The sequence below is a fragment of the Patiria miniata genome, unplaced genomic scaffold (genome assembly GCF_015706575.1).
Source record: "Patiria miniata isolate m_02_andy unplaced genomic scaffold, ASM1570657v1 HiC_scaffold_29, whole genome shotgun sequence".
NCBI lineage: Eukaryota > Metazoa > Echinodermata > Asteroidea > Valvatida > Asterinidae > Patiria > Patiria miniata.
The window spans coordinates 17,099,370-17,126,847 of record NW_024037068.1 but is presented as its reverse complement, the minus strand read 5'-3'; the positions used below and the strand labels follow the sequence as shown (position 1 = coordinate 17,126,847).

The following is a 27,478-nucleotide window of genomic DNA, read 5'->3' as shown; positions in this document are numbered from 1 at the left end:
TAAAGGTAGGAAATGGAATCCCTGGAGCTTTATCTATACTATACCGCCTTTCATTTGACTTTAAGTGTTTCGGTAATATAATTACAATGTTTTAAGCAGATTATAATTTGGTAACGGAAGGACGGTAACGGAAGGACAAAAGGTTTACTCAATTATAGCATGAACAAAATGTGAATTTACACTAATTATACAAGTGAAACAAATTGCTAAAATGTGTAACTGAATGTGAAATCAACAATATGCAGACCTGGCATAAATAATTATACCCAAGAAACTATTGAGATAAAGATAGAAGCCTGCTAATTAATGATAACAAAAGAAAACGAAAACAACCCAAAACACATAATTCACGAACACAAGACAACTACAGAAATGGACTTCAAACCCATCACCTCATCCTTAAAAGATTAAATACACAGTATTTGAGCACTTGAGTATATTGGTTACATGTTCACCAACAACTTTTAATAATAATACCGGTAGGTTCAGTGGTTTACCTAAAGGGTGGGGGGGGGGGGGGGGGGGCGACCAGCCTACATGTACATTTAAGGTAAAAACATCTACCGGTAGAATTGATGGCTTCAGTAAGGTGTTGCTTTTAATTGAACTCTAAAATCAATGTTTGAAATCAAATTACAATGACTTAGAGTAGTAACAATTAATTTATAAACATCCAAACTGAAATTGTTAACTTGGGCATAATTTGTCAAAGATTGCACCTCACATGTCTTACACATGTAAATTGAATGAAAGTGCCCCAAAGTACCGGTACTTTCTGCCATCTCATTTTTGACTTAATTTGCTTCTGGAATGGCTTCACAGAATTCGTATCTTTCTCTATTGTCCATGAATGCTGATGGCAGCAACTTTATGATTTGATTTTCTGCAACAACTCCATACATGTACAAGTACTGGTACATCGGCATATACATGTATGTACATGTACATTGTACATGTTGTACATGCCTGTGCCTTCCTTTGTAATAAACACCTTGCCCTGCTTATCCCGCTTTTGTGAAGGTGGGTCACATGAATGTCCTTTCAATGCTCATTATACATGCATGTATTTGCAGTGATTTTCATTTTTCAAACATGAGCGCAAATGTCGTAACATTTGATAAAAATACGATTTGTCCTTCCGTTACCGTCCTTCCGTTACCAATTTGGTAACGGAAGGACGTGATTTAATTAATTGTAATAAAAAAACGAGAAGTACAGCAGTGTCAGTTATAATGTCATATTGAAGGCCTACCTAAACTTGCTTTGCACAATAACTTTCAATGCATTCATACTGCAAGTTTTAAAAATAAATTAAAAATATGTATTTTTTCGGTAACGGAAGGACATTTTCGAAGGCTGAAATATTAGAAGTCACTGAAGCGAAACAAATTACGCAAAATGCTAAAAACAAATTTTAGTCGTTTTTTCAAGACCAATACTTTCTCATGACAGAAACTGATGGCATTAGTACATATTTTTGTGTGTGTATTGGTAGAATACTTTCATATCACTATTAATCACATTTTTAGGATTAAAACAGGACTATTACATAATCCTATTTTTGGTACCGAAATGTATAAAAAATAAAATTCCGACTTCAAATCTTGAAAATATAGACTTTTAGCTTTCATTTGATGCCAAATTTGTTTAAGTCACATGTATTTGAATTTTTTGGTGTCATGTCCACTTTGGTGTGGAATTGCATATTTATAGAATGCACCTGCTATCTGTCTGTTACTCAGTCTGTAAATCTTAAAAAAAATATTCTGTTATCTTTCTAAAAAAAAAGTTCCTAATTCTTCTTGTTTAAAAAAGAAAGGAAAGGACAGCTTTTCCTCACAATCAATCAACACTTTTTCCTAATATTGCGGCCAAAGACATTTATTGTCAAGAAAGCTTCTTTTTTATTCCTTTCTGGGTTTGCCTCATTTTATTAGTCTTCCTTTGTTTTAGCAGAGTAATTACAGTATTTTACAAAGTGTAAATTTGTTGTGGGTGGCTTGTTTATTTTGGCAACATGTTTATTTTTCCACTTGGCCTTATAAATATTCATTTTGGCAGCTGGCATTTTTTTTGCAGTTGTACCAGTATAGTCTGCATTTAATAGGCCTACCGGTACAGTATCTAAAATGCATCATACCCAACGTACTACCTAATCAGTAGTATGCAGTGTAGGCCTACTCTGAAATACTCTCTGATCTCACATAGGTACATGTACTTCAGGGGCATCATCATTAAAGGGGAATTGTTTTACGGCCAGTTTTTTTAAAGGATGGTTGTGTGGACGCAGGCCTAGATACTTTATAAAAGCTCTTTCCAATGAACATCATTTCATTTAATTTAAAATGCGTTTTGTAGCCCAATTGGGCGCAATCCAGGGCTTAGTATTCCTTTAAAAGCCTACACGTATAAACACATCAGGAATGTTCAACAAAAACGCCACTTTGGTGTTTTTTTAAAGTTACCACAAAATCAAAAGATCAAGTCAAAAATGGCGCTGTACACTTCATACGAGAGTTCAAACATGGCGGTACATGTAGGAAAAGCAACAACCCTGGTCCTTCAAGTTCAAATGAGGAACAATTATCGGGCTATAACCAAGGCCTATAGCTGGCGATGATGAAAAGCAACAGGAATTAAGGAACTAGAGGGGAGGGTATTGATATTTTGAGGGGACTAATGAGGTACCGGTACAATACAATGAGGATGACGACCAAAAAATATTTATAAAACAAAAAAATATGAAAATGACACGTCAATACACAGAATTAAATTGTATAGATTTGCATGGCAACAACTGAAAAAGCAGGTAAGAATATCGAAAATACTGCTCAAAATTACAAACCTAGGCCTAGGGCCAAGACATTAAAATTTAAAAGAAGATTGCCATGCAATGGTTTGACATGATATTAAAAAAAATTTCAAAGAACTAAAAACACAACCGGAGCCTCAGACAGTTTGTGATTAGGTATCCTAATTTCCTAAACCTACATACATGTGTTTTAAGCCACATTAACAAAAATAAATAGAAAGTGGGCCTTGGAACGCAATAGTCTGGCACAAATTTACTTCCAGAACCGCAAGGTTGTAAAAAACCTTACAGTTCTGGAAGTAGCACAAATTGCATTCAGGGAAAATGATCAAAAATGGTTTCCTCATGAATTTAGGTCTATACATGTAGCTAGCCCTGGATGACTGTGCAACTATATATTGAATAGTTTATTGCTACATGCATAAAAAATACAAATAGTAGAAATTTCCTTAATTGCGTACTATAAAATACTACTTAAGAATTAGCTAGGATGATCCTAGCGTTATGGTTTATGCATTAATACGAAAATGTGTATGCATGAGGCAATGAAAAGGCAGTCGTATTTGTTGACATGCTGCTAACAAAGGTCTCCTCAGTTTCAGCCAAAATATACGTAAGTAGTGGACATTTCTGGTTTTATTTATCATTCAAGTACTGGAAAAAGTTCAGCAACTATTATTATCCAGGTTTTTAAACAATTCTCGACGTGTCGAGGAATATATTGCAAAGGACATGGTTCTGAAAGAGATGTGCAATAGCTTATAAAATTATAAGACATTAAATATACCATAGGTTAACATGTAAACAAAACCAAAAAAAAATTTAAAATACCAGTATTTAGGCTACTAGTCTAGATACAAGAGTCAAGAGAAACAAACAATCATTGCAATTTCTTTTTTAATTCCCATTTTAAATTTAAGTATCTGACGGGGGTGTTGTAAAAAGAGCGGTTTGATCACTTTGTACGTCCCTGGATTGATCTGTATTTCATGTATTCGTGTCTCATCATCTAATACTGTGAAAGAGCCCATTAGCCATGTTATTTGTTAGCAGTATGAGATGATTCATCTGCACGACTGCAGTAACGTTAGACATTTATTTTAAGCATGATGTAGACAATGATGTCGACATGATAGATGCATACACTCTTCACGACGAATGGAAGGCCTAGCCCTACATCATGATCATGATGTACATGATACATTATGATATTGATAATAATATCTCGCTTTTTTCCGCATACAATTACAATCCTACACAACATTAACCCCGGCCCCGTCAGCAGTCAGTGTCAGTGTGTTCAGCTGAACCAACTAACTCGCACATTCAAATTATAAAGAGCAAACAGTAAAAACACAAGTACTTACCCCCTACTCAAACAGTAGACGGCAGCCAGATCAGATCACCAAGGGTACCGGTACGAGCTCCCAATCTCGGAACTTCCTGAAATTTGCTGATGATGGCACAACCCGAAAGTGGACGTTCGCAAAAGCTGTCCGCCATCCACTGTTATTCATGAAGAGCGCCACCTATTGGCGGGTATGCGTGCACGTGCGATGCACCTGCGATGCACGATAATCGATGCACCTGTCATAAAGTGGCTGCACAATATAGCGGCCTTTGAGCTGCTCATAATCATCTTCAATCACATGATTAACAATTGGATCAGTTGCTGCAAGCGTTTCCAGTTGCATTCTCTCTATTGGCCGACCTGTCAATCGCAACAAATTCTGGACTCCCTTCGAGACTGATGGAAGTTTCAGTTGGAGGCCGAGGGGGCGTGTCCGGAGATGGTGGGTGTGTCGACCTGAGTACAAAGCATGAACCACTTGGAGGGCTTTTCAACCCTGTTAAGGTTTGGCTTGTTGGATCGTCATTCAACCTTACCATGAAGATTTTTGAGACAAATATTTATTTTAATTAATATACCGCCGATTATTTAATAATAATTCCTAATTCCACATGCATGTCCGTTAAAGAATTATAGCCTTATCATGCTTATTCCTCCTTTTTTGCACAATATTCATTTTACTTTTTCATCACAATAATTAAACTTATGATGGTATACCTTGAACAACAGTCTTGTGAAATTGCTTAATTACACAGATTTTTTTAAATTAAGCATAATTAATAATTAATGTATTGTCACCAGGAGCCCGCAGACTGGAGCCGCTTCAAGTTGAGCCAGGAGCAGGTGGATCAGTTCTGGCGAGATGGTTACCTGACCAACATCCCTGTGCTGTCAGAGGAACAGTGCGACAAGATCTTGTCAGACTATCAGCGAATTATTGTAAGTTTGAAAGTGATTATAAAACTTTGGTAGGGCGTCGCTCTGAATTTCCATGATTTTAGGTACTACCCAAACCACTGTCGGTTACTTCCTATAGAGCCCTTGTAAAGGGCGCCCTCGCTGAGGACAGGTGTTTAATTGTTTCTCTCTGATACTAATGAGTAGTAATGAGGCCAACCCAGAACAGACAGGACAATAGCCTCAACAACCGACAATGATGATGATGAGACACTTTGTTCTTGAATTTAACAATGTCCTCATATATAGTCATGTTGATGGCACTATGTGCATGGAGGAATAAGAACACGCAGTCTATCATGTTGCTATATACCTCCTTATGGACCCAGGCCAGTACTGTATGGTTTTTATAAATTAAGCAAGGAGTAAATACAATGTAATGTAATACAATGTAATACAATGTAATACTATGGAATACATTGTATTACAACTTGTATTACAAGCAGTGTTGTCGTTTTTGAGTCCATCACAAGTCCTTACAAAGTCACAAGTCTATTGATCTCAAGTTAAGTCACACACTGAGTTCTTAAAATGAACTGTGACCAAAACATTCCTTGGTACATTTAATTGTTCATCCCCTGTGACTTGTGACTGGAACTGTGAAAGGTCTTGTGATTAACTTGTGACTGGCCTTTTGATGTACTTGACACAACAGGTCCAAAGTTGTTCAGCCTTGTTCATATAAATGTTAAACTATTTTGCAGTAAAGCATAGGGGCAGGTAGTCTATCCGCTCCATTCACAATTACCCCCTCACCGGCAAACAAAGTACCGCTGGGTGTGACCGATCGACGCCATCTTACTTGACTGCAATTTTGCTGTGTACATAGTACAAATCCCCTGGTGAACGTGCCTCACACACAAGGAACGGTGCGCGTTAACTACAGTAGCTAAATGTCCCGCCCATGGGACGTCGTTGCTAAGTAAAAGGGCGCCCTCTTCCGTTGGCGCACAGAGCTCATATGGAATATCCTCTAGCAAAGCAAGGGTCTATACAATGTATGTCAGTAGATTCCACGACTAATTATGCAAAACAAGACTGTGTCTTGACCTCAAGATTCTGAACATTCAGGGGGTACTTTCTATATATCTCATCTTCAGTAGCCAGAAATTACAAAACATTGCATCCAAACTGACCTGTCAACAGCTTAGTCCACATTTTTGATTGAAAGGATGTCACAGCTTTTAAAGTCGACTCCACCAATTGGCTGGGCGTGGGGTCGCATAAAATTTGCATGTTATATATCAGATGTTCCACCGTGGCTCTGCAAATGTGAATGTCTGATCCTGAGATTAAAGGGGCAGAGTGGAAGGGCCATCACTTTATTTACTTTACTTTCATTTTTTTAAAATGTTTCTAGGAAGAGAACGACAAACTTCCTGGAATGGATTTGTTATATGAGTTCCACTGCAATCAGACCAACGATCCGCGTAATGTTCTCCTGCACTGCCTAGGCCACTGGAGACTGATGCCGAGCTTCCATGATCTCTGCTTCATGCCAAATATTGCGGTAATTTCATGAGCCTTAATAAGCCTCTGTACTGATGACGCCTCACTTTGTTTACATATGAGTGCTTTCTTATGGGAGCCTGGTGGGGACGATGGTTTTGAAGCCCCATAGAAAAGCACACAAGTAACAAAGCCTGACGTCATCAGTACAGAGGCTTATTACTTTGGCCAAAGAGAGCACAGTGAAGCTGTAAAATAATTTAGAAATGAAATATTAAAAGCAAATTTGAGATGCATCTGAAACAGACTCTTCCGAGCATCTGGTCAAAAATATTTTTTTTTAATTTTTAGTCTCTCCCTTTCCAATGACATTTAATTTTTTAATATGCTTTTTTTGGCAAAATTATGCGTATTGAAAGTCCATGATGTCACAAGGGTGAAAACAGCTAAATAGCCTTCCAAATTGTTGGCACTTTTTGATTTTATACACCTTGACAAATATAAGACAAATAAATAAAGTCACCTTAGTTGCAAAATTATGTTCTGAAAATTTACTGGTCAGTATTTTTTTGAGGCCAAAAAGAAAAAAGTGTCTGGTTTCTGGTATGGAGCTTGCCCCAAAAGTGGTGCAGCGACGCTGCTTTTCTATTTTTTTTACTCTTTTTTTTTCTTCAAATGTCAGCTGAAGACTGCAAATGGTGCCAGACTAAATTTAGTGCAAAAATATATGGGAGTCCAGAGAGGTCACATAAAGCTTATACTCGATCGTAACCCCATCTAAAAACGCGTTAAAATTGTGCAGCAGCAGGATTCCAGTCAAACCAGTGAGTTTGGCGGCTTTGAGACATCATCTTTCATTGAAAAAAAAACTTTTTCATTTTGCCGACACGCATGGCTACGGCGACGCGCGCGCATACCAGAAACCGGAGACTTTTTTTTTTTGGCGTTAGACATATTTACGATGACAACTTCATTTGAAAAAATCTTTAAAAAAAATATCAAGTAAGGCCAAAAAAAAAAAGTCTCCGGTTTCTGGTATGCGCGCGCGTCGCCGTAGCCATGCGCGTCGGCAAAATGAAAAAGTTTTTTTTTCAATGAAAGATGATGTCTCAAAACCGCCAAACTCACTGGTTTGACTGGAATCCTGCTGCTGCACAATTTCAACGTGTTTTTAGATGGGGTTATGATCGAGAATAAGCTTTATGTGGCCTCTCTGGACTCCCATATATTTGCACTAAGTTTAGTCGGACACCATTTCCAGTCATCAGCCGACATTTGAAGCAAAAAAGTCGGGTAAAAAAAAAAAAAAAAGCCGCGTCGCCGCACCACTTTTTAGACAAGCTCCATACCAGAAACCGGAGACTTTTTTTTTTGGCCTAAACTGTCTTATCTTCATTCGAAGCACTGTTGATAAGCATCTGGGTTTAGGGGAACATTTCACATCTTTGTGGCACCATTGCTTTTGCCTATTTTGACTGTGCTTTCAACCTCTGGTTTGTAATTCTTTTTAATCAATTTTTCCTTCCCCTGCGTCAGGTCCCCGCCTCACAGCTGTTGGATCCCAATCAGGAGCGGAAGGTCAGATTGTGGCACGACCAGCTCTTTGCAAAGCCACCCCATTGTGGAGGCAATGTCGCCTGGTAAGTTTTCTTGCCATGCTCATTCCTATTTGAAATTCAAGTATTATTCAGAAAAAAAACCCACAAAGGGTTTGAAAATGGTAATAAAAAGCCTTATCCTTGTGCAGCATTGTTAATGTTGCTAGCATCCTGACTTTGGGCGTGATCCCTGGCTACATGGCATAGACAGGTTTATGGCTTACTAGCGCCCTTTTAAAGGGAAATTACAACATTTGCCAGCATCGAAAAATAAAACTACCAAGTTTTTACGAAATACCTTACAGGATGTTGGTAAATGACAGTCTAAAGCATCCTGGTGTGAAGTCATTTTCAAGTAAATGGTATTCTTGTATACATTTCCAACGGTAAACTTAACTATTTTTCAACTGCTGCTTCAAATTTACCATTTTTCCTTCAGTCCAAATTTTGTTTCCTATTGGTTGCATGTTCATGAATGGGGGCAGGCCAGTTAGACTGGTTCCCTTACCGTACAATTTTCCGGCATCTATAAATTGATCCATTTAATTTTCAGTGGAGTCAGGGAACCAGACTACTTGAACATTTTTGGGTTTTTTTGGTTTTTCCAGCATTTCCGAACACAAAACTTCAAACATGTCAGTGCAACAATAATTTGATCTATTATACTAACTTCTCAAATAGTTCATTTCTGATAATCATAAAGCAAAAGCCAATGATGTACATTCCCTTTAAATCTGACTAGCACCCCTTGTAGAAACACATTATTGACAAAATGGGGAACCGAACCAGCCGGAGGTTGCAGGTTCAAACCCTGCTCCAGTTAAAAAATGTTAGATGAGATTTGAAGGTTTGCATGGTGGAAAGGTACTAGGACAAGATAAGTTTGCGGTAGCACCATGTGAATCAATCTCTTTTGTGAGTATGTGAGTAGGTGTGGGAGTCCCTCTGGTTCTTTTCAGAACCACACAAACTCACAAAAGAGATTTATTCACATGGTGCTACCGCAAACTTATCTTGTCCTAAAAAATGTTAATTTAATTACCGTAACTTTGAGTGGTGTCCAGTGAAATTGTTGTCATGATAGATACTTTCCAAATTTGATACGTCAATCACACTTATAACTGTTTGAATTGCCAGGCATCAGGACTATTCCTACTGGACTCGGACCGTGCCCATGGCTCACCTGACCATTCACATTGCCCTAGATGCCCAGACACTGGATAATGGCGGCCTGCAGTACGTACCTGGATCGCACAGGTAAGGACTGTACAGTGGAGTGACATGGCCTAGCGGTTAAGAACAAGACTCATGCTCTGGTGTTTCAGAGGCAACAGTGGCTTGGGTTCGAGCCCGGCTAACACTTGACCGTTATTGCTTTGTCCTTCGGATGGGACGTAAAGCCGTGACGTCCTGTTAGCCTTGGTCAAGGTGCTAGTTGTTATTCATCCGGGCCATAGCGCGGTAAACGATATCCTCGCTAGCGCTATGCATGCGGTGCATTAAAAATACAGCGCGAACAGCGACCTCATGCAGCCACCATTTCTATGCAAATCAGTTGGACCAGATCTAGCGCCTTGGTTTCAACAGGCATGCAACTGGGAAATCACAAAAAAAGAGGAAATTCAAATCTTTCCCAGACTTTGTACAGTGTTTTTCTATTTTCAATGGCACACATGGGAGGTCAAAAAAGAGGAAATCAGCTGATCAGCTGAAAAGTTGCATGCCTGTTTCAATCGTCGGCAAAAGCTTATGTTTTTCTTTATTTTGCACTGGATTTCTAGCGCACGACCTCGTATGCGAATACAGATAAGTGTAGGTGGGGCTAATATGTGAAGTGTCCAATCACACCTTGGTAAATCCTGATGTCATCAAATTATTTGCAGCTAGCTATTCGCCTTTTGCAGACCTGACAGGAACCACGGTTTTTGTGCATTGGTCATGTTGGTGCCGTGTGCAGAGACACACAATGTGTACGTGTATGAATTATGTACGGTGCCACGTTTCACTATGCAAGTTTCCACGCAACGATCAACCAATAAGAAAACGATATTTAAGGTCAGCTAAGGCTATTAATACAATGAGCACCACCCCCAAACCCTCACGTGGACGATTGAACCAAGGCGCTAGATTGGGTCCAACTGATTTGCATAACAATAGTGGCCGCGTGAGGTCGCTGTTCGCGCTGTATTTTTAATGCACTGCATGCATAGACATATGACTGCATGCATAGCGCTAGCGAAGATATTGTTTACCGCGTTACGGCCGGATGAATAACAACTAGCGCCTTGACCAAGGCTATAGGTCCCGTGTTTTGTATAATGCACGTTAAAGAACCCAGCACACTTATCGCTAAGAGAAGGGGTTCGCCCGGGTGTTTCTGGCTGTGCGATTATCTTCAGCCATGAAGTCTGCTCTTGTAAGGAAGAAGAAGTTAAAAGACAGGGGCGTTATGAGTATTAAGACTGTATCTATAACATCCATTACTCTCAAACCAAACCAACCCATCCTATCGCAATGTTTCCCTTGCCAACCTGATGACAGCATCCCAATTAAAATTTTACACCTGTCATTAAAACACAACGTGCGCCAATCTCAAGCCAAAAGTAGCTGTACATTGCTTATTACCGGCTTCATATGAAAACTGGTCTGACAATTTTTGTTCCCCCAGATGGACCAGGGATGGGGCTCCCCTGCCCGTGACTGACTTCAACTTCAAAGATATGGACTCAATTGAGGTACGTATGTTACATAAACACATCAACTACAGTGGTAACTATTTTTTCTGCCCTTCCACAAGTTACAATAATTCCATAAGCACTGCATACTTTGCCATGTAAGATCTTGGCAGGGGTGTTAAAAACCATGACAAAAAAGAAAGGGGGGGGGGGGGGGAGAGGGAAAGGGGAGAGAAGGGAGGAGTAGCCAGGCCTCTGACGATAAATGTGTTTGCAGGTGGCCCGCTGTATCCAGACATGGCTTAAACCAACAGTCTCAGGGACAACCCCATCCCCCCCCAATGAAAAATTTCCCGCTGCGCCACTGTATGTGGGTGATGGGCAAAATTATCATTGGAAAAAAAAATCGAAATAGAGTATCGCATCTTGCAAATTGAAGATACTAATCGTATTAATGCTGATCTTTTGGCCTCGGGTAGAGTCTGCATTGAAAGTACAATCATTTTTTTAAACACAATTTCAAATGGTAACTTTTTGTCCACTCATCAGACAATCTTGACGGAGGAAGAAAGGGCCAACTTCAAGCCAGTCCACGGCCTCCTGAAGAAAGGACAGGCAAGCATCCACCACCCGCTGACGGTCCATGGATCTAAACCCAACAGGTGCGTCCCCCAATGCACAAAGACATTCCTAAATGTGTATATTGGTTCATCCTTTGTACTTGTGACTGGACTTGCGAATTGACTTGGACTAGACTTGTGACAGATTTGTGATTTCTTACAACCCTGCTAGGTACCTCAGGTCTTCAAATTCGTCCCTGCTTGTTGTGCCTAAAACTATTAAATCTTGGGGGGACCGTTCATTTTCTCATGCTGGACCTATGTTATGGAACAAACTTCCTCAAAATATTCGTGATAGTGCTACTTCCCATGAGTTTAAATGTGCTCTGAGGACCCACCTATTCCAAACAGCATTTCATTAATCATCCAGTTTGATTTCACTCTCATATGTACTGTTTCATATTGATGTATTTTCATTTGTGCGTACTTTTGTTCCCTGCTGTTTTTGATGTTCATGTTTATTTGTTTGTTTCTCTGCGCCTTGAGCATCTAATCAAGATGGATTTGGCGCATTATAAATGCTCTTTATTATTATTATTATTATTATTATTAGCTTCATGTACATCACTGACTGGAAACATAGACATTGGCTGATGTGCAACCGTAAAACTCTCATTATCTGAATGTGACCAAAGGTTTAGCATCAAAACTAATAACATCTTTACTTTCATCAGGTCGGAGTATTCTCGCCGCGCATGTGTTGTGAACTACGTCGCTGATGGGGTGTGCAGTAATTCAGATGAGCCGCTACTGAAAGGAACCAACTTGATCAAAAAGGTTTGTGGAAAAGAACCTTGTTTATTTTGTATCAATAGAAAATCATGTGTGTCCAAAAACTCCATGCTTACAGCTATGGGCATGGATATTTGAAATTTGTCAAAATAAAGCCCGACATTCGAATGGCATACATCAATCACAATTATGCATACATGTATCTGTCTTGTTCTAAAAAAGCTAGAACAAGCAAAATGCTTTATATGGAACCATTGATTTCGGGCGCTACAGTATGTCAGTTACTCTTAAGGTTAAAAAGTAATTGCTTTAATCGTATGGAGTCAATACGTTTGTTAGGAGTGACATTTTGAGATGATAGCTCACCATACGCAAAGAGTTTAAAAGGCCCTTAGTCTCGGTATGTGTTGACTTTTAACACCTCAGCCAAGGTCTTGAGAAATCCAGGATTTCAACCCCTTATCATAGTCAGGGGTCCATGAACCATTCCTGAAGAGGGGTTCAAAATAAGGGGCGTGGCGAGGGCCCGAGGGGGAAAAAAGTGGGATGCATCTACATGTAGTTTGCTCTACTAGCACTCTAAAAGAGTTGAACAAAATGCATATTATAAAAAACAATGTTGGAGGTGAAACTAAATTGACATCCTGCTTTTGTCTTTTACATTCTAGGGAGACAAGATGGAAGGGCAGTTCTACCCACTGATCTATGATCCTGCGTGGTCCAGGGCCTAGATGCATGTAGCCTTTAGTCAAGTGCCACGCGCCTATACCAGGACCATCCGGACACGTAACGCACCCCGGATTTTGGCACGTAAAAAGACTAGCACGAGCGGCGAAGCCGCGAGGGCCTTCACTATCTCACGGAACTAATCACTTATTCATTTATTCACGTAATATAAATCAAGCAATATAAACCAATCATCTAGACGACGGCTGATTTACGTTAGTAATTCTGCATTTTCATTGGTCAATTCACAACGGGGAATGCATTATGCATGTCTACCAAATCGGTAGACAAATGTAAAGAAAAACATAAGCGTTCTCCACAAGATGGTAAAGGCCCTCGCGGCTTCGCCGCTCGTACTAGTCTTTTTACGTGTCAGCATCCGGGGTGCGCCACGTGTCCGGGTAAGCGCGTGGGACTTGACTAAAGGCTAAGATGCATGATGACAGTAGAGAGGTTTCCCATGGGAATGGTTACGCTTAGCGCACTGGATAACTCGTCAGTCTCTCTGGTTTGTGACGTTGCACGCAACTTGCTATCATTACATGTGCGAACGGCGGCTATTCCTATATCTCCAGAGTTTTAGAGAACCATGCAGTATTTGTTGAAATTATAACAGCACCAATCACATTCTACTGAAAGTTACTTGGTCGTCTTATATATCGTCACCCGTTTTCGCGAACTAACACTCACATGCTAGTGGGTGTTACATTGTAGTTTGTGAAAACCGTGTTATCAACAATTTCGGTTTCACGCACTAACACCCGGTGTGCGTGCGCCCATTCACGAACTAAAACTCAAGCTTGTTGCGGAAATACAATTTGGAGAAAAACGCTTTGAAAGGTTTCACACAATTTAATCTATCCGTATACTTGTGAACTTACGCATAAATTGAATTAAAAACCTTTCAACTAGTGAAATTAAGATCAGTGTTAGTTAGTGAAAAAGACAATGTGTGGAGTCACTACCAGGTGTTCATGAAAATGAAAATAACGCGTACCGTGCACTCACGCGCAACTGAGTGTTAGTTCGTGGTGTCGGTGACGATATATAATAAAGGTTGCTGTATTTTAAGTGGAATATCTTTTAAGCAATATTGAACAATGTCATATTCTCAAACAGTACTCCGTAGTTTACAAATTGAGTATTTTATTACTTTTTAATTAATATGAAAATAAACTTCTATATTTTCGATGGATGGCTGACATTTGTATAAATTGTATTTCAAATTTTCAAAGAGATCTGAAATTTGTATTAAATTTTCTCAACCAAAACATGTGGATTGCTCCTTTATTTCTTAATTATGTTTGCATGCCATGAGCATTATGTTCTAATAAGCCTTTTCGGAGTTCCAACTGCGCGCATTCATAACCTGTGACAACGCACATTGTTTGTCTCAAATGCCCTTTGACAGTACCCACAATGCACAAACAGCCTTTTTGTAAAGTCAGTGGCGCGATGTTGTCAAAGGCCATTTGAGACAAACAATGCACGTTGTCACAGGTTACGAATGCGCAGTTGGAACTCTGAAAAGGCTTATACTATACATTGTACAAATTGTGTGGTGTACAGCTTTTAACCCTAACCCTGCCAGACGCAACACAGTGCATGAAGTGTAAAGTCTGTGAAACCTTGCTGCATTGAGCCACCAACACCAGTGAGTAAATGGCCAAATCTGAAACCATAAGAGCTAGTCCCATTGAACAATGCCACAGTTGTATCCTGCTGTAGTTGGTGACCACAGACTCTGGGGTAGTGTCCTTGTGTGTGTTTTTGACCTAATAATGGATCTTGCTACACTGAGCAGGCTTGTCATTTTGACAAGTGCTGCATGTTGCTGTGTCCTGCAGAAAAAATCTGCACGAAAAATCTGTGAAAGAGGGGTGGTCAATTCTACATTCAGTGCTGAACCAAGGGGGGGGGGGGTGATCAAAATTCTAAAATTGGATTCAGTTACTATGGGGTATATAGGGTTCAAGGATTGTGTCTTCAAGCTACATGTACTATCATCTGTGTCTTGTGTCATCATAGTCCACTAACTCCTCATCGGTTTCATCCCCCGCCTCGCCGTCCTCTTTCCTCCTCGCTTCCTCCTCTAAATTCCTCCCGAACATCTGAAACTCCTCCAGCGATATCCCAGCGCATTTCTCAGCAAACCTGGCATCCGGGCAGTCCACGATGCGGCAGAGTTTGGGATTGTCTACGCGGGTCTTGCCCTGCTTGTTGGGCATCTCGTAGATGCCCAGTTTCTCCAGGACCAAGTGACGTCGTTGGATGTGCTCCAGAGGATACTTGAAGAGATTGGCCTGCACCATGTCGGCTTGGCTCTGCAGTCCCATGCTGAAGTAGACATACTGAAATCGGTGCTCTGTTGGAAAAGAAGAAATACATTTAAAAAAATTAGATAACTGATTGCATTAACTTTTGCTCTCCATGAACGATCGTCTTTAAGAAGGGTTCATCAGCATTGTTAGAATGGCCATAAAAAAAAGTGCTGGGGGGGGGGGGGGGGGGTTGGGGGGGGGGGGGGTTGGAGGGGGGGGGACCGCATCTGATACAACAGGGTGCTGTTCATCTTAATCCTGTAGATACCCAGATGTGAACTTCAAGCTATTTGTTCCAAGTGAAAATCTTAAATGGTGTATGTGGTTAATGAATAATCAAAGTATGAGAATGAATCAGTTGTAGGCCAGTTGTTTTCTTAATTATTAATACAGGTTCTCTACAGGCACTTTACTACGATTGCCTCTCCCCATCCATGAGTATAAATGGGTACCTGTGAAGGTAGAGACCATATTGCGCGGATCTTCTTGAGCTGCTGTAGGGTCTCATTCCTGATGAAAATACCCTTATAAATGCCAAATATAAAATGAACAAGCAGATTTTGACAACAAAATAAGGGATTCCCCCTTTAACCACAACCCTGCTAAATGCAACAGAAAGCAACAAAGGGAAAAGGTTGTTGCATACTGTTGCATTTAGCAGCTAACTCAAGTGCCTCTGCTCTGTTGCATCTTGTTGCATTTTGGTAGTGTAAGTGCTCATATTCCCAAGGTGATACAACAGAATCTACTGTTACATTTGGTTGCATTTAGCAGGGCAACTGCTTGGTGCCAAGGCTAGTGTGCACTTGGTTCACTGCACATTGCAACAGAATCCACTGTTGCAGTTTGTTGCAGTTAGTAGGGTAACTGCTTGGTGCCAAGGCTAGTGTGCACAGGGTTCACTGCACAATGCAACAAATCCACTGTTGCAGTTTGTTGTATTTAGCAGGGTTCTCATTTGAGTTGTGTTGGATATTGTAACAAACATTTAGCAGGGTACGTTAAGAATATCCGATGGGGGGTTAGGGTTAAAAGGGTCAATTATATGTACTTCTTATTTTGCGGATTCCATCTAGCTCAGGCATTGCTTGTGCATGTACGCAAGAAACATTAAATAATATGTGCCTCACTTAATCATGTCTTCCAACTACACTTTACCGATATCAGCTGGTTCACTGTCAAGAACCTGCGGAGAACTGATGATGATCTCCGTAATCTGACGGCCAGAGAACTGGCACTTCTTCAGCATTTCATGGGATCCATTCAGCCTGTTCTTCTTCAACGTCAGTACACCCGGCCAGGCAGTTATGACCCTCTGAAGACTGCCCTCTGTCAGCCCGAGTTTACGCAGCCTTCTGACCCGCTGCTGCAGTAGCTCCAGGCCGGCGTTCCAGATTTTAGGACTGCGGTCCAGTACGAGTAAGGCTCGGTTTCCAAACAGGCGCAACTCGTCCAAGTACTGGATGTTTTGCATCAAGACGTCCCATCTAGTGTTCAAGACCCTGGGGTTTGAGCGTAGAAAGGCGTAAATATTCCTAGGTTCGGCTTTCATGTCGGTCAGTCTCCGTGCGAGCTCTTCGACTTTACTTTCTGCATCCTCTTTGGCAATCTTGACCTTTGAGAAGTCGGGAGTCGACAGGAGTTCAGTAACATGCTTAAGGAACCTTTCCAAGTCCTCATCATCTTTGATGAAAGTTACAATGTCATCACTACTGTTAGTTCTCCTTAATGCATCTCTTTTTGAAGCAACAGCCCCTTCATGAAGTGAAGCAAAAGACTGAACACACAAGTGTGCAGTGTATCTCTCAAGTGCATTATGTTTTAACAATCGTGGGGCAGGCCGAAGTGTGCCGTTACAGATGCAAGCACTTGCATGCCTGAGTATGCAGGGCCTGATATTTGGCAAGGACAGCAATGGCTGATGACCATGTACATGTATCACTGGGGATACCCTCCTAAGAAACTGTCCACATTGTCCAAACTCCGCCAGTGTCTCGATGAGCAGCCTTGCCATTCTGTTTCTAAACTAGAAGAAGAAGAAAAAAAGTATTGTAAATGAAATTTCAGTGTACATGTACATCTGAATGAAACTTAAAATTCAAATACAGTACTTAACTTAATTCATGAGCTGTTCCAATTGCTAAGTTTCAATGAAATCAAAAAAATTGGCATGACTAAATGATTTTAGGCCAAATAAAAGGCACCAGTCCATAATTTATTTCATCCAAAAATACTGGATTCCACTTTTCTCATATTAAACATACATTTGCCATATCGGGAAAGTTCAGTGTTTGTAATCAGATTTTTAATTCATCAGGTCGAGTGGTCGAGTGTTAATGACACAGGTTCATGTCTACGCTTTTTTTTTCTTTCCTTTTTTTAAATATGAATTTACTTCCTGTTTTGTTTTTATTCAAAAATGCAAATCTTCTTGTCTCTAAAGTAACACTAGAATTCACCTTGTCTTTCTGACTCATGGCTCAGGTGATCTCCGAGGCTCTGGACATGCTGGAGGATTTTTTTAAAAAGGGAAATAAAGTCCGAAATCTGTACTAGTTGAAAAATAGTAGCCTCCACTCCAGCCTGGTTATATTAAAAATGCCCCATAGGAAAGTGCACAAGGTACCCTAGATAGTTGTGTAATAAAAAATATCGCGTCCCGGTGTCATATGAAAATCGGACTCGTATGAAAATCGGACTCTTTTTCCCTTTTATTGGTTAAACCCTCTCATGTGACCAGCCCCTCTCCTAATTATCTATGCATGAGCATGCGCAATACCACCAATGAGTCCGTATTTCATAAAACCTAAATGTGGAAACAGGTCAACTCGTACGCGAACCAACTCGTACGCGAGACAACTCGTACGCGGATTGGTCAACTCGTACGCGAGACAACTCGTACGCGAACCAACTCGTACGCGGGCCGAAATAGGAGTGGTTTCGAGGATTGGGTTGGCATGGTTGGGAAGAATTTGGGAAGAGTGTGACGGAAGAATCGGGTAGTCCGTAGTTCAGTGTATGACCGTTGTGTGTGATTGGGAGTGAACCCGTGAATGATGATAATAAAGTAACTGATTTTTGTATATTTTTCGTGAAATTTCCAGATTCATTTTTATACACGTTTGCGTATCAAAATTTCAACATGAAATTTCACAAAAATTAGACATCTGAAAAAGGCAGCACTTTCTGACTAGCCTATAAAGAGGGTGAGTATGCTTGTAAAGCAAAAAAATCCTACAAACTAAGCCTAAATGTGAAAATCAAAATTTGGCAAAGTCGACACGATTTTTGTACATGTGGATGTGTGGCCTAGGAAAAAATTCCATACTCGGACGTCACTTTTTTCAATTAATTTTCTAGCGCCAAAAGTTACATCTTTTATGGTTATTCCTCCACTTTCCCTCCTCTACTCTCACCCTCTCCTTTCCTTAATTTCTATTTATTAATCAGTCAGTTACTTCATCGGGATTCGAACCACTGACGCTTGCTTGACACACGAGACTCTTAACCGCTAGGCCGCGCACGATCGCTGTTGCAATAATCAATCTTTGGACGTATTTGAAGTATCCATTGAAATAAACTAAATATTCATGAGAAAATAAATATTCATAATGACGTATTGCATTATCATTGGCAGGCTCATGCGACGTCATGGTTGTTGATGTCACGTGTATAACGTACCGCTGTCTTTCAGCCACTACAATCAGTTTTGACCGGCTGCTTCAAGTTAGTTCTGCACGACGTATGCATCCAAAATGTGCTCTAAAAACACATTTTGAGTAATTTTTTTTCACCTTAACACAGCTTCCTGGATTTCTCTTGGTTCAAATGACAAGGTGAGGTGACAATTAATATGTTTGGCAGCAGATAAATTGGCATCCGAGTATGGAACTTTTCCCGTGGCCTATGTTTACGGAGGCAGTCCAGTAAATAGGCCACATTTATGGGGCTATATTCATTCATGCTACACCGGACCTGTATCTATTAACCCTTACTCTCTGAGGGTAGTTTACTGCATGTCAGTTGGTTATGCCAATGCCCTCCAGCTGCAGTTTATTGGAGGATACTTTGATGTAGCAGTGATAGGCATATGTATAAATTTTTCAGATACATTTATTAGATTAGTGATTTATCTGGTTTGAAAGAGCAAGTCAATAGCTAAATTTTAATGTAAATATGCATTCTGTGGGACGTCAGATTGCTGCGATACAACGATTTTAACATGAGCATGTCGTCACCTTATATAAACACTTAATTACACGCGTTTGCATATGACAAATGTGTAACACTGCAATGCTAATTAACCAATGCATAACTATGTATACTGTAGTACATATGCATAGTTTTTACAAGGCATCATTATGTACAAGGCTACTTCTCCATGTTTAATAACAGTTTTCATATGTGGTCTGCTTTTTAAGCCGAAGGTCAACAAATTGTTCATGGGTCAAAGGTCACAGGTCAAAGGTCACGGGTCAAAGGTCACGGGTCAAAGGTCACGGTGAAGTAAAAAATGATGGTTTTATAACTTGTATTTAATAGTAACGTCCAGTGATGACAATACAAAAAAGTCAGATAGTCCAAAGGTCAGGTCAAGGTCGAGGTTTGGGGTCAATCTGCAGAGGTCAAAGGTCAGGGGTAAAATATTAATACACTTACAATTGAGCATAACACATAACAATAAGCCTCTGTACTGACGATGTCACACATTGTGTACTTTTCCATGAGGCTACAAAACGGTGGTCCCCACCAGGCCGGCTGCACACATGTAAACAAAGTATCACATCATCAGTACAGAGTCTTGAGTCATGACCAAGGTGAGAGCTGAAAAGATGATTAAGAGGCAAAAAGGTTAACATTTTAGTTTTCTTAAAAAAGTTAAAGCAACTTCTGACACACTTTAAATTACAAACATACCTTGAACGACTTACAACTTACATTTTCAGCAGGATTTTCTTTGATTTTATTGTTTTACAATACAAATCAAGTATTAAATTTGGATACAAATGGGCTTGGTTATTTCTCTAGTATTATTTTTGTAAATAAAATTCTACCTACCATAAGTCTTCAAGTAAATTTCAGATCTCCACTTCTTATATCAGCAATGATTTCTGATAATTCTAAATAAACATTCGCCAAACTGTCTTCTCCATGTGTTTCCTGGTACTCTATCAAAAACTCATCAGTGCCTTGCACCCTTGAAGCAATAACCCCTTCCCACCAAACCTCTTCTTTTTCTTCTTTCCACAGGTGAGTGATAGTTCTTCCAATCAGTGATGATGGGTTTCCCAGGATTTGTTTTATGTGTGTGGAGTCAGATAAACTGGAAGCCTGGATCAGTTTTAACAAATTTGCTTGGAGTGTTTCCAGCGAATGTGTCTGTTTGTTACTGTTAGCAGAAAATGCAAATAGTTCTGGTCCAGCTTTCTGCTGAAGAATTTTTTTGCGTACATTTAGCTGTAACTTAACAGCAATCACCTGCTGTGTTCTGGACTTGTCTTTCAAAAGTTGATTCATGTCCTTTTCAGAATGTGCCAATGTCATCCATTTTCCTACAAAAGAAATAAAGATGAAACGTCATAATTTTGGAGATGCCATACATAAATCTTGACAATCCAATTGATATAAAATTAAATAATTCTTTTTAACAATATTATCAGGAAAGCCTTCTCATATTAAAACTAGTTTGGCCATAAAGGCAACCACAGAAAACAAAATGAGCAGGGGTTCCCCTGCCGGTGGTAAATCCATTTTTGACTAATAGGTCTAAAGTTCCAAACAAATTAAACAAATGCAAACTAAACACCCACCATTTTGATGGGCGGAGATTCTATTTTCAGACGAGCGACACTAAACAACCATTACTGAAATGTGATAGTGATAAACGGCTGTTTTATGTATGGTGTTCAGGGCCATTTTTTCGTTACGCGTTTCCATAGGCATTTTGCGCTGGAAAATGAACAGCGCCCTCGCGCGGTAGCGCGGTCGCCTAGCAGTGAAGGCTCCAATTGGCAGGAGTTGGAGGCCCTGGAGGGTGCCTGATACTGACCAGCTGGGGGCACTTGATTGTTATCAGAGGACTCTCATTGTTCTCTGTGGCATGTATTGGAGTGCCTGTCCAGTTACCCTTGAAATGACATGGCAGATATTGGAGGGCCATGCAAAAAACATAGGAGATTTTCTTGAGGCACATATTGGCATGCGTTGGAGGGTCTAGTAGTAGTAGGGTAAGGGTTAATATGTGCGGAAAAATGAACAGCGCCCTCTGTTGGTTTTACACGCGCCTATCTATTGTCCGGAAACTGGGCACGATGTTAAAGTTGGAGAAATATGGATAGAACGCACATCACTCCTTCCAATTCTAACCAAAAAACCAATGCCTTAACAGAAAAAACTATTCAAGTCATTTTAATGACAAAATAGGAAAGAGTGAAAAAATACCTGGCATTTCGGCAAAGAATGCGCCTGACGCCTGACATGTGATCGTGTTTTGTGTTTTGGCTCGGATACAACCTTTGAACTTATCACTCTTTCAATCATGTATGTATAATGTATCCATACATATTTCATTTTTTTCCACCACTACGCTAAAATCAGATTTAAAAAATATTTTCTCACAAAATATTTTTATTAAATCAATGAATGGCTTTTTTTTACAATATTATTACAATATTATAAATTAATTGATTTGAAATATTGACCAGTAACGGGTTTCACGTGCTGATTTTGACGAGTCGATCTTTTTCGAGTGAAACACGGCAAACGCAAAATGGTATGCTCGAATCTGCGAAGTTTTTTACTTAAATTCGCCACTTCATAAGCAAATTTATATCAATTTAAACGGTCCAGGTGATGAAGAATAATTTGTTGGAAATACCCATATACATTTATACAAAGAATGTAATTGCACAACCTAGAAAATATGACCTTTTTTTAGTTAGTTTCTAGAAATAAATAAAGTTACCCGTGTGAGGGCGCTGTTTGAAACTGAAAGGGTTACATTGGTTATTGCCAAACTGTAGGCCCAGTATGGTGTATATTTTTGGGGGGTTGGGGGCTCGGCAGTTAGCGCCACCACTGTTCGGTACTTCGGATGTATCTCATTCCCTTTCATGCCTTTGGGAGTAATTGCAGAATAGGGGCCTACCTAGCCCCATAAATTACATGTAAATGTGGCCTATTTACTGGACTGCCTCCGTAAACATAGGCCACACATCCACATGAACAAAAACGTGTCGCACTTTGCCAAATTTTGATTTTCACATTTAGGCTTAGCCTTAGTTTGTAGGGTTTTTTTTGCTTTAGAAGCATACTCACCCTCTTAATTATAGGCTAATCAGAGAGTGCTGCCTTTTTCAGATGTCCATTTTTCGTGAAATTTCCAGATACATTTGCTCACGTTTGCGTATCAAAATTTCAACATGAAATTTCACAAAAATTAGACATCTGAAGAAGGCAGCACTTTCTGATTAGCCTATTATTTATAAAGAGGGTGAGAATGCTTTTAAAGCAAAAAAACCCTACAAAGTAAGCCTAAATCATCATTATGTGAAAATCAAAATTTGGCAAAGTGCGACACGTTTTTGTACATGTGGATGTGTGGCCTATGTTTACGGAGGCAGTCCAGTAAATAGGCCACATTTATGGGGCTAGGGCCTACACCGCTACGCGGAAATTACCTTCTAAAAATAAAAGGCTACACAGTCGGAAAATGTTGCAGAAATGTCCAAAGTAGGCCTAGGGCCTAGGCCTACTGGCCTAGGCCTACATGTAGATGTCGGGAAGTGGATACGCGGATACAATCTACGGCATGTACGGGGTGGATTAGAGCGGTGGAGGGTCTAAAGAGGGCGCTATTTCTCTGTAATAAGAAATGCGGCCAGCAGGGATGTTGAATTGAATGGGGAGCAGGGGTTATATAAATCTAAGTGGGCTCGGCAGGTAGCGCCACCACCATTGTTGGGACGTATCTCATTCCCTTTGAGGACGTATCTCTTTTCCTGGGCCCTAAAATTGTATGGGTTTCGCGCTCCCAGGTTCAGCTACTTTTAGCTACTTTTTAGAGCTCCACTCATACCCCTGGGACATGACAGATGCCTCACCATTTTAAAGGGTTGTGAAATCTTCAAAGCCTAGAAATCTTAGGTGGTTGTTAATTTGTTTCATGTTATGTTTGTGTTTTTCCATCAGCCGCCCAAGCAGCAGCAGAAAGGGAAGGACTCGGGCAAGGGAAAGACCTCCCAGAAGAAGCCCACATCTGGGGGAGGCAAGGCTAAGAAGAAGGTCAGTATTAGGGCTGTGTTATTAGTAACGTAGTCATCGCTGGTGACTATTGATGAGAAAGATCAGAGATTTTAAAGTCTGATTAGGCCACAAAAAAAAAGGATCCGGTTTCTGGTATGCGCGCGCGTCGCCGTAGCCATGCGCGTCGGCAAATGAAAATTTTTTTTTTTTCAATAAAAGATGATGTCTCAAAACCGCCAAACTCACTGGTTTGACTGGAATCCTGCTGCTGCACAATTTTAACGTGTTTTTAGATGAGTTTATGATCGAGAATAAGCTTTATGTGGCCTCTCTGGACTCCCATATATTTGCACTAAGTTTAGTCGGGCACCATTTGCAGTCATCAGACGACATTTGAAGCAAAAAAAACCAGGTAAAAAAAAAAAAAAAAGCCGCGTCGCCGCACCACTTTTTGGGCAAGCTCCATACCAGAAACCGGAGACCTTTTTTTTTTTGGCCTTATCCTCTTTTTTTTTTCTTTTCTTTTTTGTTTTTTAGATTAATGATTATCTTTTCCCATTCAGTGGAAGATCCCATTTTTGCTATTCATGAACCAAAAACACTGCTAGCAAGTGAATGCGGTACAGTCCAGAGACCATGGAGCAAATCGGGGATGTTTCAGTTGTTTTCACTAGCTTGTCTCGAAAAATAGAAGGCCTATGTTTTTTTAAGGCTGGTTTTGAATATTCAGTTTCCAAAATCCAAATGAATATTGGAAGTCAAACCAAATAGTTAAAATAAGGATTTTATTCCCACTGAATTTGTATCAAGAATCCATTAAAATTTATTTTTGAAATGCTTTTCAACAATGAGCTCAACTTTATTCTCTTTCTGAGCAGAAGTGGTCCAAGGGCAAAGTGCGTGACAAGCTGAACAACCTGATCATGTTTGACCAAGCCACGTACGACAAGCTATACAAGGAAGTACCCAGCTACAAGCTCATCACCCCCTCCGTGGTCTCGGAGAGACTCAAGATCAGAGTGTCGCTAGCCAGAGCCGCGCTCAAGGAACTGCTATCTAAGAGTAAGTGGACAGTTCATACGTCACGCGAAAGTGAAACCAACTTAATCTCATGATGTCAACAATTGACGTTTCATGGTTGGGTTCGCGGTTACCCTTCCAAATTTGCATCACACTGAAATTCACAAAAAGTACAAACCAGCTTGGTTCAATTCGGGCGATTCACAATGCAGAGCGCCACCAATAGTTTGCCACGAAGAATTCATTTTTCCCAGTGCATTGTGGGAGATGGTCGATAAATTCGCAGCGCGGGGCATTTGAAATTTTTTTTTTTTCTGGTCACTAGTTTCGTAAGCGTATGATTCCAGTTTATGTTTGCCTTTTTTTTTCTTTGTATCAATATGGTGATTTTTGGTAAGGCGGCAGAACGCTATGCCCCTATCTATATCGTAATAGCTCAAGTTGTCTTCTGACACTCATTCAAATGGGCCGTATTTTGTCGACCGTAAACTTGAAAAGTTGACTCTCCATGGCAAACTCTTGGTGGCGCACTGCATTGTGAATCGCCAAATTACCATAATTTAGCCTGTGGTAGGATGCTATCAACAGTTCCAAGTATACCTCACGGATACTACATATGCCCTTCAGTAGTTCTGGAGAGAAAGTTGGGGGGATAGCCAGGCATGCAACTTTTCCTCGCATCAGCTGATTTCCTCGTTTTTTACTTCTCATGAATGCCATTACAAATTGAAAAACACTGTACAAAGGCTTGTGTGGTTTGGAGTTTCCTCGTTTTTTTCTAAATTCCCAGTTGCATGGATAGCGCTTCATGGTTACTCACGAGAACTCCAGGGATAGAAACACAAGTCACGGAACACGTGTGCAGGCTGGTTTGCGGGTTTTTGGCCCAATGAACGCACGTGATTGCTCGATTCTGAATTTGCTCGAAACCTGTGGCATATTTGCAGGACTTAAGGTGCCATCAGCTGAGCACTCGAGAGTCCCTCCCTGCATTGCCCCCCAACTTTTTCTCGAGGAAATACTGAAGGGGATACTTGCAATGTGTGCACGCAGTCAATAAGGCTCCTCCCCCACCCCCCACCCCCCCACCCACCCACCCCCCCCCCCCCCCCCCCCCACACCCGGTAACCAGACCTACTTTGATTTTCTTAGGACAAATTGCCGACTTAAAAAATTTTATTTGGCTACAGATTACAAATTTTGAAAATAAAAAAGAGGCTTCCCCATGCGAGTTTTTTTTCTGCGTTATTGTTTAATCAACCAATTAAATGGGTTAATGAAACGGAATACTGTTGAATGTACCCTAAAGTAAACAAAGGAAGTATAAAAGACTGACAGACAGACCAACATTAAGCCTAACTCCCAAGGCCTTTTTGCTAGGATGTAGCTTCAATCCTGCAAAATCCTCCGATTGGCCTCATGGAAAAATAGCATATACGTATAGCCTCAATCCTGCAAATTCCTCCATTATTTCTTGAATATGGTCCGTGGAGGGGTGACCACTGCCTGAATCCTGCAAAATATTGCGCCAGTGACATCCTGGAGCAGTACGGAGGATTTCAAGCATAACCCAGGCCTATATTTATGCATGGCTGAGCAAAAAACATCACGAGGTCCGGCCCAAGATCTTGACAAAGTGCATCCTACGAAATCAGAGTCATTTTTTGCCATGTAACCTCAATCCTCCAAATTCCTCCACATTCCTCTCTACCTGAATGATGTTTTGGGCGTTACCGTAACACAGAATTCTGTTTGCCTTAGAAAGGGTTGTCTGAATGGCATAGAGCCATTTTCTCATTCTTTGTCTTGGTTTCTTTGGCCAGATCTCATCAAGGAGGTAGAGAAGCACCACGCTCAGCTCATCTACACAAGGAACACCAAAGGTGCAGATGAGGTCGCCGACAAGTGATCACCGTTAAACCCCAGCCTAGGACCCAGCCTAGGACCCTCAACCCATCCCAAGGGCTCGGTGTTGCAAAAGCACCCCTCGGGAGACACCTGCGTACTCACAGCCACGTCTCTTGCAACATTCTCATCAAAACGCGATCCCAAGGTTCGGTAAATTTGTTGCATGCAAAGCTTAGGTTTAACCTCTGGGTATCACGGTTACTGCACCCAACAGCTTACCATGCAAAAAAAGACTATAAAGTCATAGGCCCTACATTTTTTTCAACGATGAAACTGTTGCATTTAACACGGATAATTCGTCAGATTATGCTTGCATAAAATCTGGTGAAGTTGTCTGGTTTTTCTTAGCAATCACATTTTGTGTGACAATTCGGAAATAAATATCCCATGCAACTTATGGGAATGTGGATAACGTGAAATGTTTTCTGTTGTGTAGTGAGTTTCTTATTTTGGTTATTTGCATTAATAATTGGGAATTGCGGATCGACAGAAGAAAGAAAAATGAGGGGTCGTGTAACTTCATCATTGCAAATTTGCTCACCTATGTCCATACAGTTGTATTTAAAAAACTAGAGAGCGTACTCGCTATACGTAGATGTGCTTATGAGGACGGGCTACATTTTCTGAGTGGGCATATTGCGCAGAGTGTTAATTAGAACATAGTGCAATGATTGTGATATACCCAGATGTGCGTTTTGTTGTGCCTACTCAAAAAATGGCGTAGCATAGCGAGTGAGCTCTAGTTTTTTTTAAATATAACTATGCCTATGTTCAGGCATGCAACTTTTCCTCGGATCCGCTGATTTCCTCGTTTTTTTACTTCTCACGAATGCCATTACAAATTGAAACACACTGTACAAAGTCTTGTGTGATTTGGAATCTTGTTTCTTCTAAATTCTCAGTTGCATATTCCTACTCCTAGCGATTTGAATTACCAAAAACTTAGACAAACACGTACTCCAAGTTATGCCTCACATTTATTCATTCCTGCCTAGTTAAAATCAACAGTAAAACATCCCATAAATATACACATACATTGCCTAGTTGCCAACATGATTGCCGTTA

General features: G+C 40.4%; 3 protein-coding genes across 3 annotated transcripts; 2 read left to right on the top strand and 1 right to left on the bottom strand.

Moving 5' to 3' along the window:
• The first annotated feature begins 4,562 nt into the window (after positions 1-4,562).
• LOC119736242 (probable phytanoyl-CoA dioxygenase) lies at positions 4,563-13,006 on the top strand. Its single transcript, XM_038210281.1, has 9 exons — positions 4,563-4,667; positions 4,965-5,102; positions 6,481-6,630; positions 8,106-8,209; positions 9,305-9,424; positions 10,836-10,902; positions 11,392-11,504; positions 12,137-12,239; positions 12,863-13,006. The coding sequence occupies exons 1-9, from the start codon at positions 4,563-4,565 to the stop codon at positions 12,923-12,925; spliced, it is 963 nt and encodes a 320-aa protein (XP_038066209.1). The 3' UTR covers positions 12,926-13,006.
• Positions 13,007-14,692: 1,686 nt separating this feature from the next.
• On the bottom strand, positions 14,693-21,775 carry LOC119736075 (transcription termination factor 4, mitochondrial-like). Its single transcript, XM_038210085.1, has 3 exons — positions 21,683-21,775; positions 16,400-17,267; positions 14,693-15,285 (listed from the first exon to the last, which is right to left on the bottom strand). The coding sequence occupies exons 2-3, from the start codon at positions 17,253-17,255 to the stop codon at positions 14,924-14,926; spliced, it is 1,218 nt and encodes a 405-aa protein (XP_038066013.1). The 5' UTR covers positions 17,256-17,267; positions 21,683-21,775; the 3' UTR covers positions 14,693-14,923.
• A 152-nt stretch (positions 21,776-21,927) lies between these two features.
• LOC119736015 (40S ribosomal protein S25-like) lies at positions 21,928-26,832 on the top strand. Its single transcript, XM_038209998.1, has 4 exons — positions 21,928-22,013; positions 23,432-23,524; positions 24,364-24,547; positions 26,329-26,832. The coding sequence occupies exons 1-4, from the start codon at positions 22,011-22,013 to the stop codon at positions 26,412-26,414; spliced, it is 366 nt and encodes a 121-aa protein (XP_038065926.1). The 5' UTR covers positions 21,928-22,010; the 3' UTR covers positions 26,415-26,832.
• The last annotated feature ends 646 nt before the right edge of the window (positions 26,833-27,478 follow it).

Coding starts and splice junctions, on each gene's coding strand:
- LOC119736242 (XM_038210281.1), top strand. CDS start 4,563: ATGGAAGTTTCAGTTGGAGGCCGAGGGGGCGTGTCCGGAGATGGTGGG. Junction 9,425..10,835: donor TACGTACCTGGATCGCACAG/GTAAGGACTGTA, acceptor TTGTTCCCCCAG/ATGGACCAGGGATGGGGCTC. Junction 11,505..12,136: donor CATGGATCTAAACCCAACAG/GTGCGTCCCCCA, acceptor TACTTTCATCAG/GTCGGAGTATTCTCGCCGCG.
- LOC119736015 (XM_038209998.1), top strand. Junction 23,525..24,363: donor GAGGCAAGGCTAAGAAGAAG/GTCAGTATTAGG, acceptor CTTTCTGAGCAG/AAGTGGTCCAAGGGCAAAGT. Junction 24,548..26,328: donor CAAGGAACTGCTATCTAAGA/GTAAGTGGACAG, acceptor TTCTTTGGCCAG/ATCTCATCAAGGAGGTAGAG.
- LOC119736075 (XM_038210085.1), bottom strand. CDS start 17,255: ATGGCAAGGCTGCTCATCGAGACACTGGCGGAGTTTGGACAATGTGGA. Junction 15,286..16,399: donor CAGTGAACCAGCTGATATCG/GTAAAGTGTAGT, acceptor CTTTTCCAACAG/AGCACCGATTTCAGTATGTC.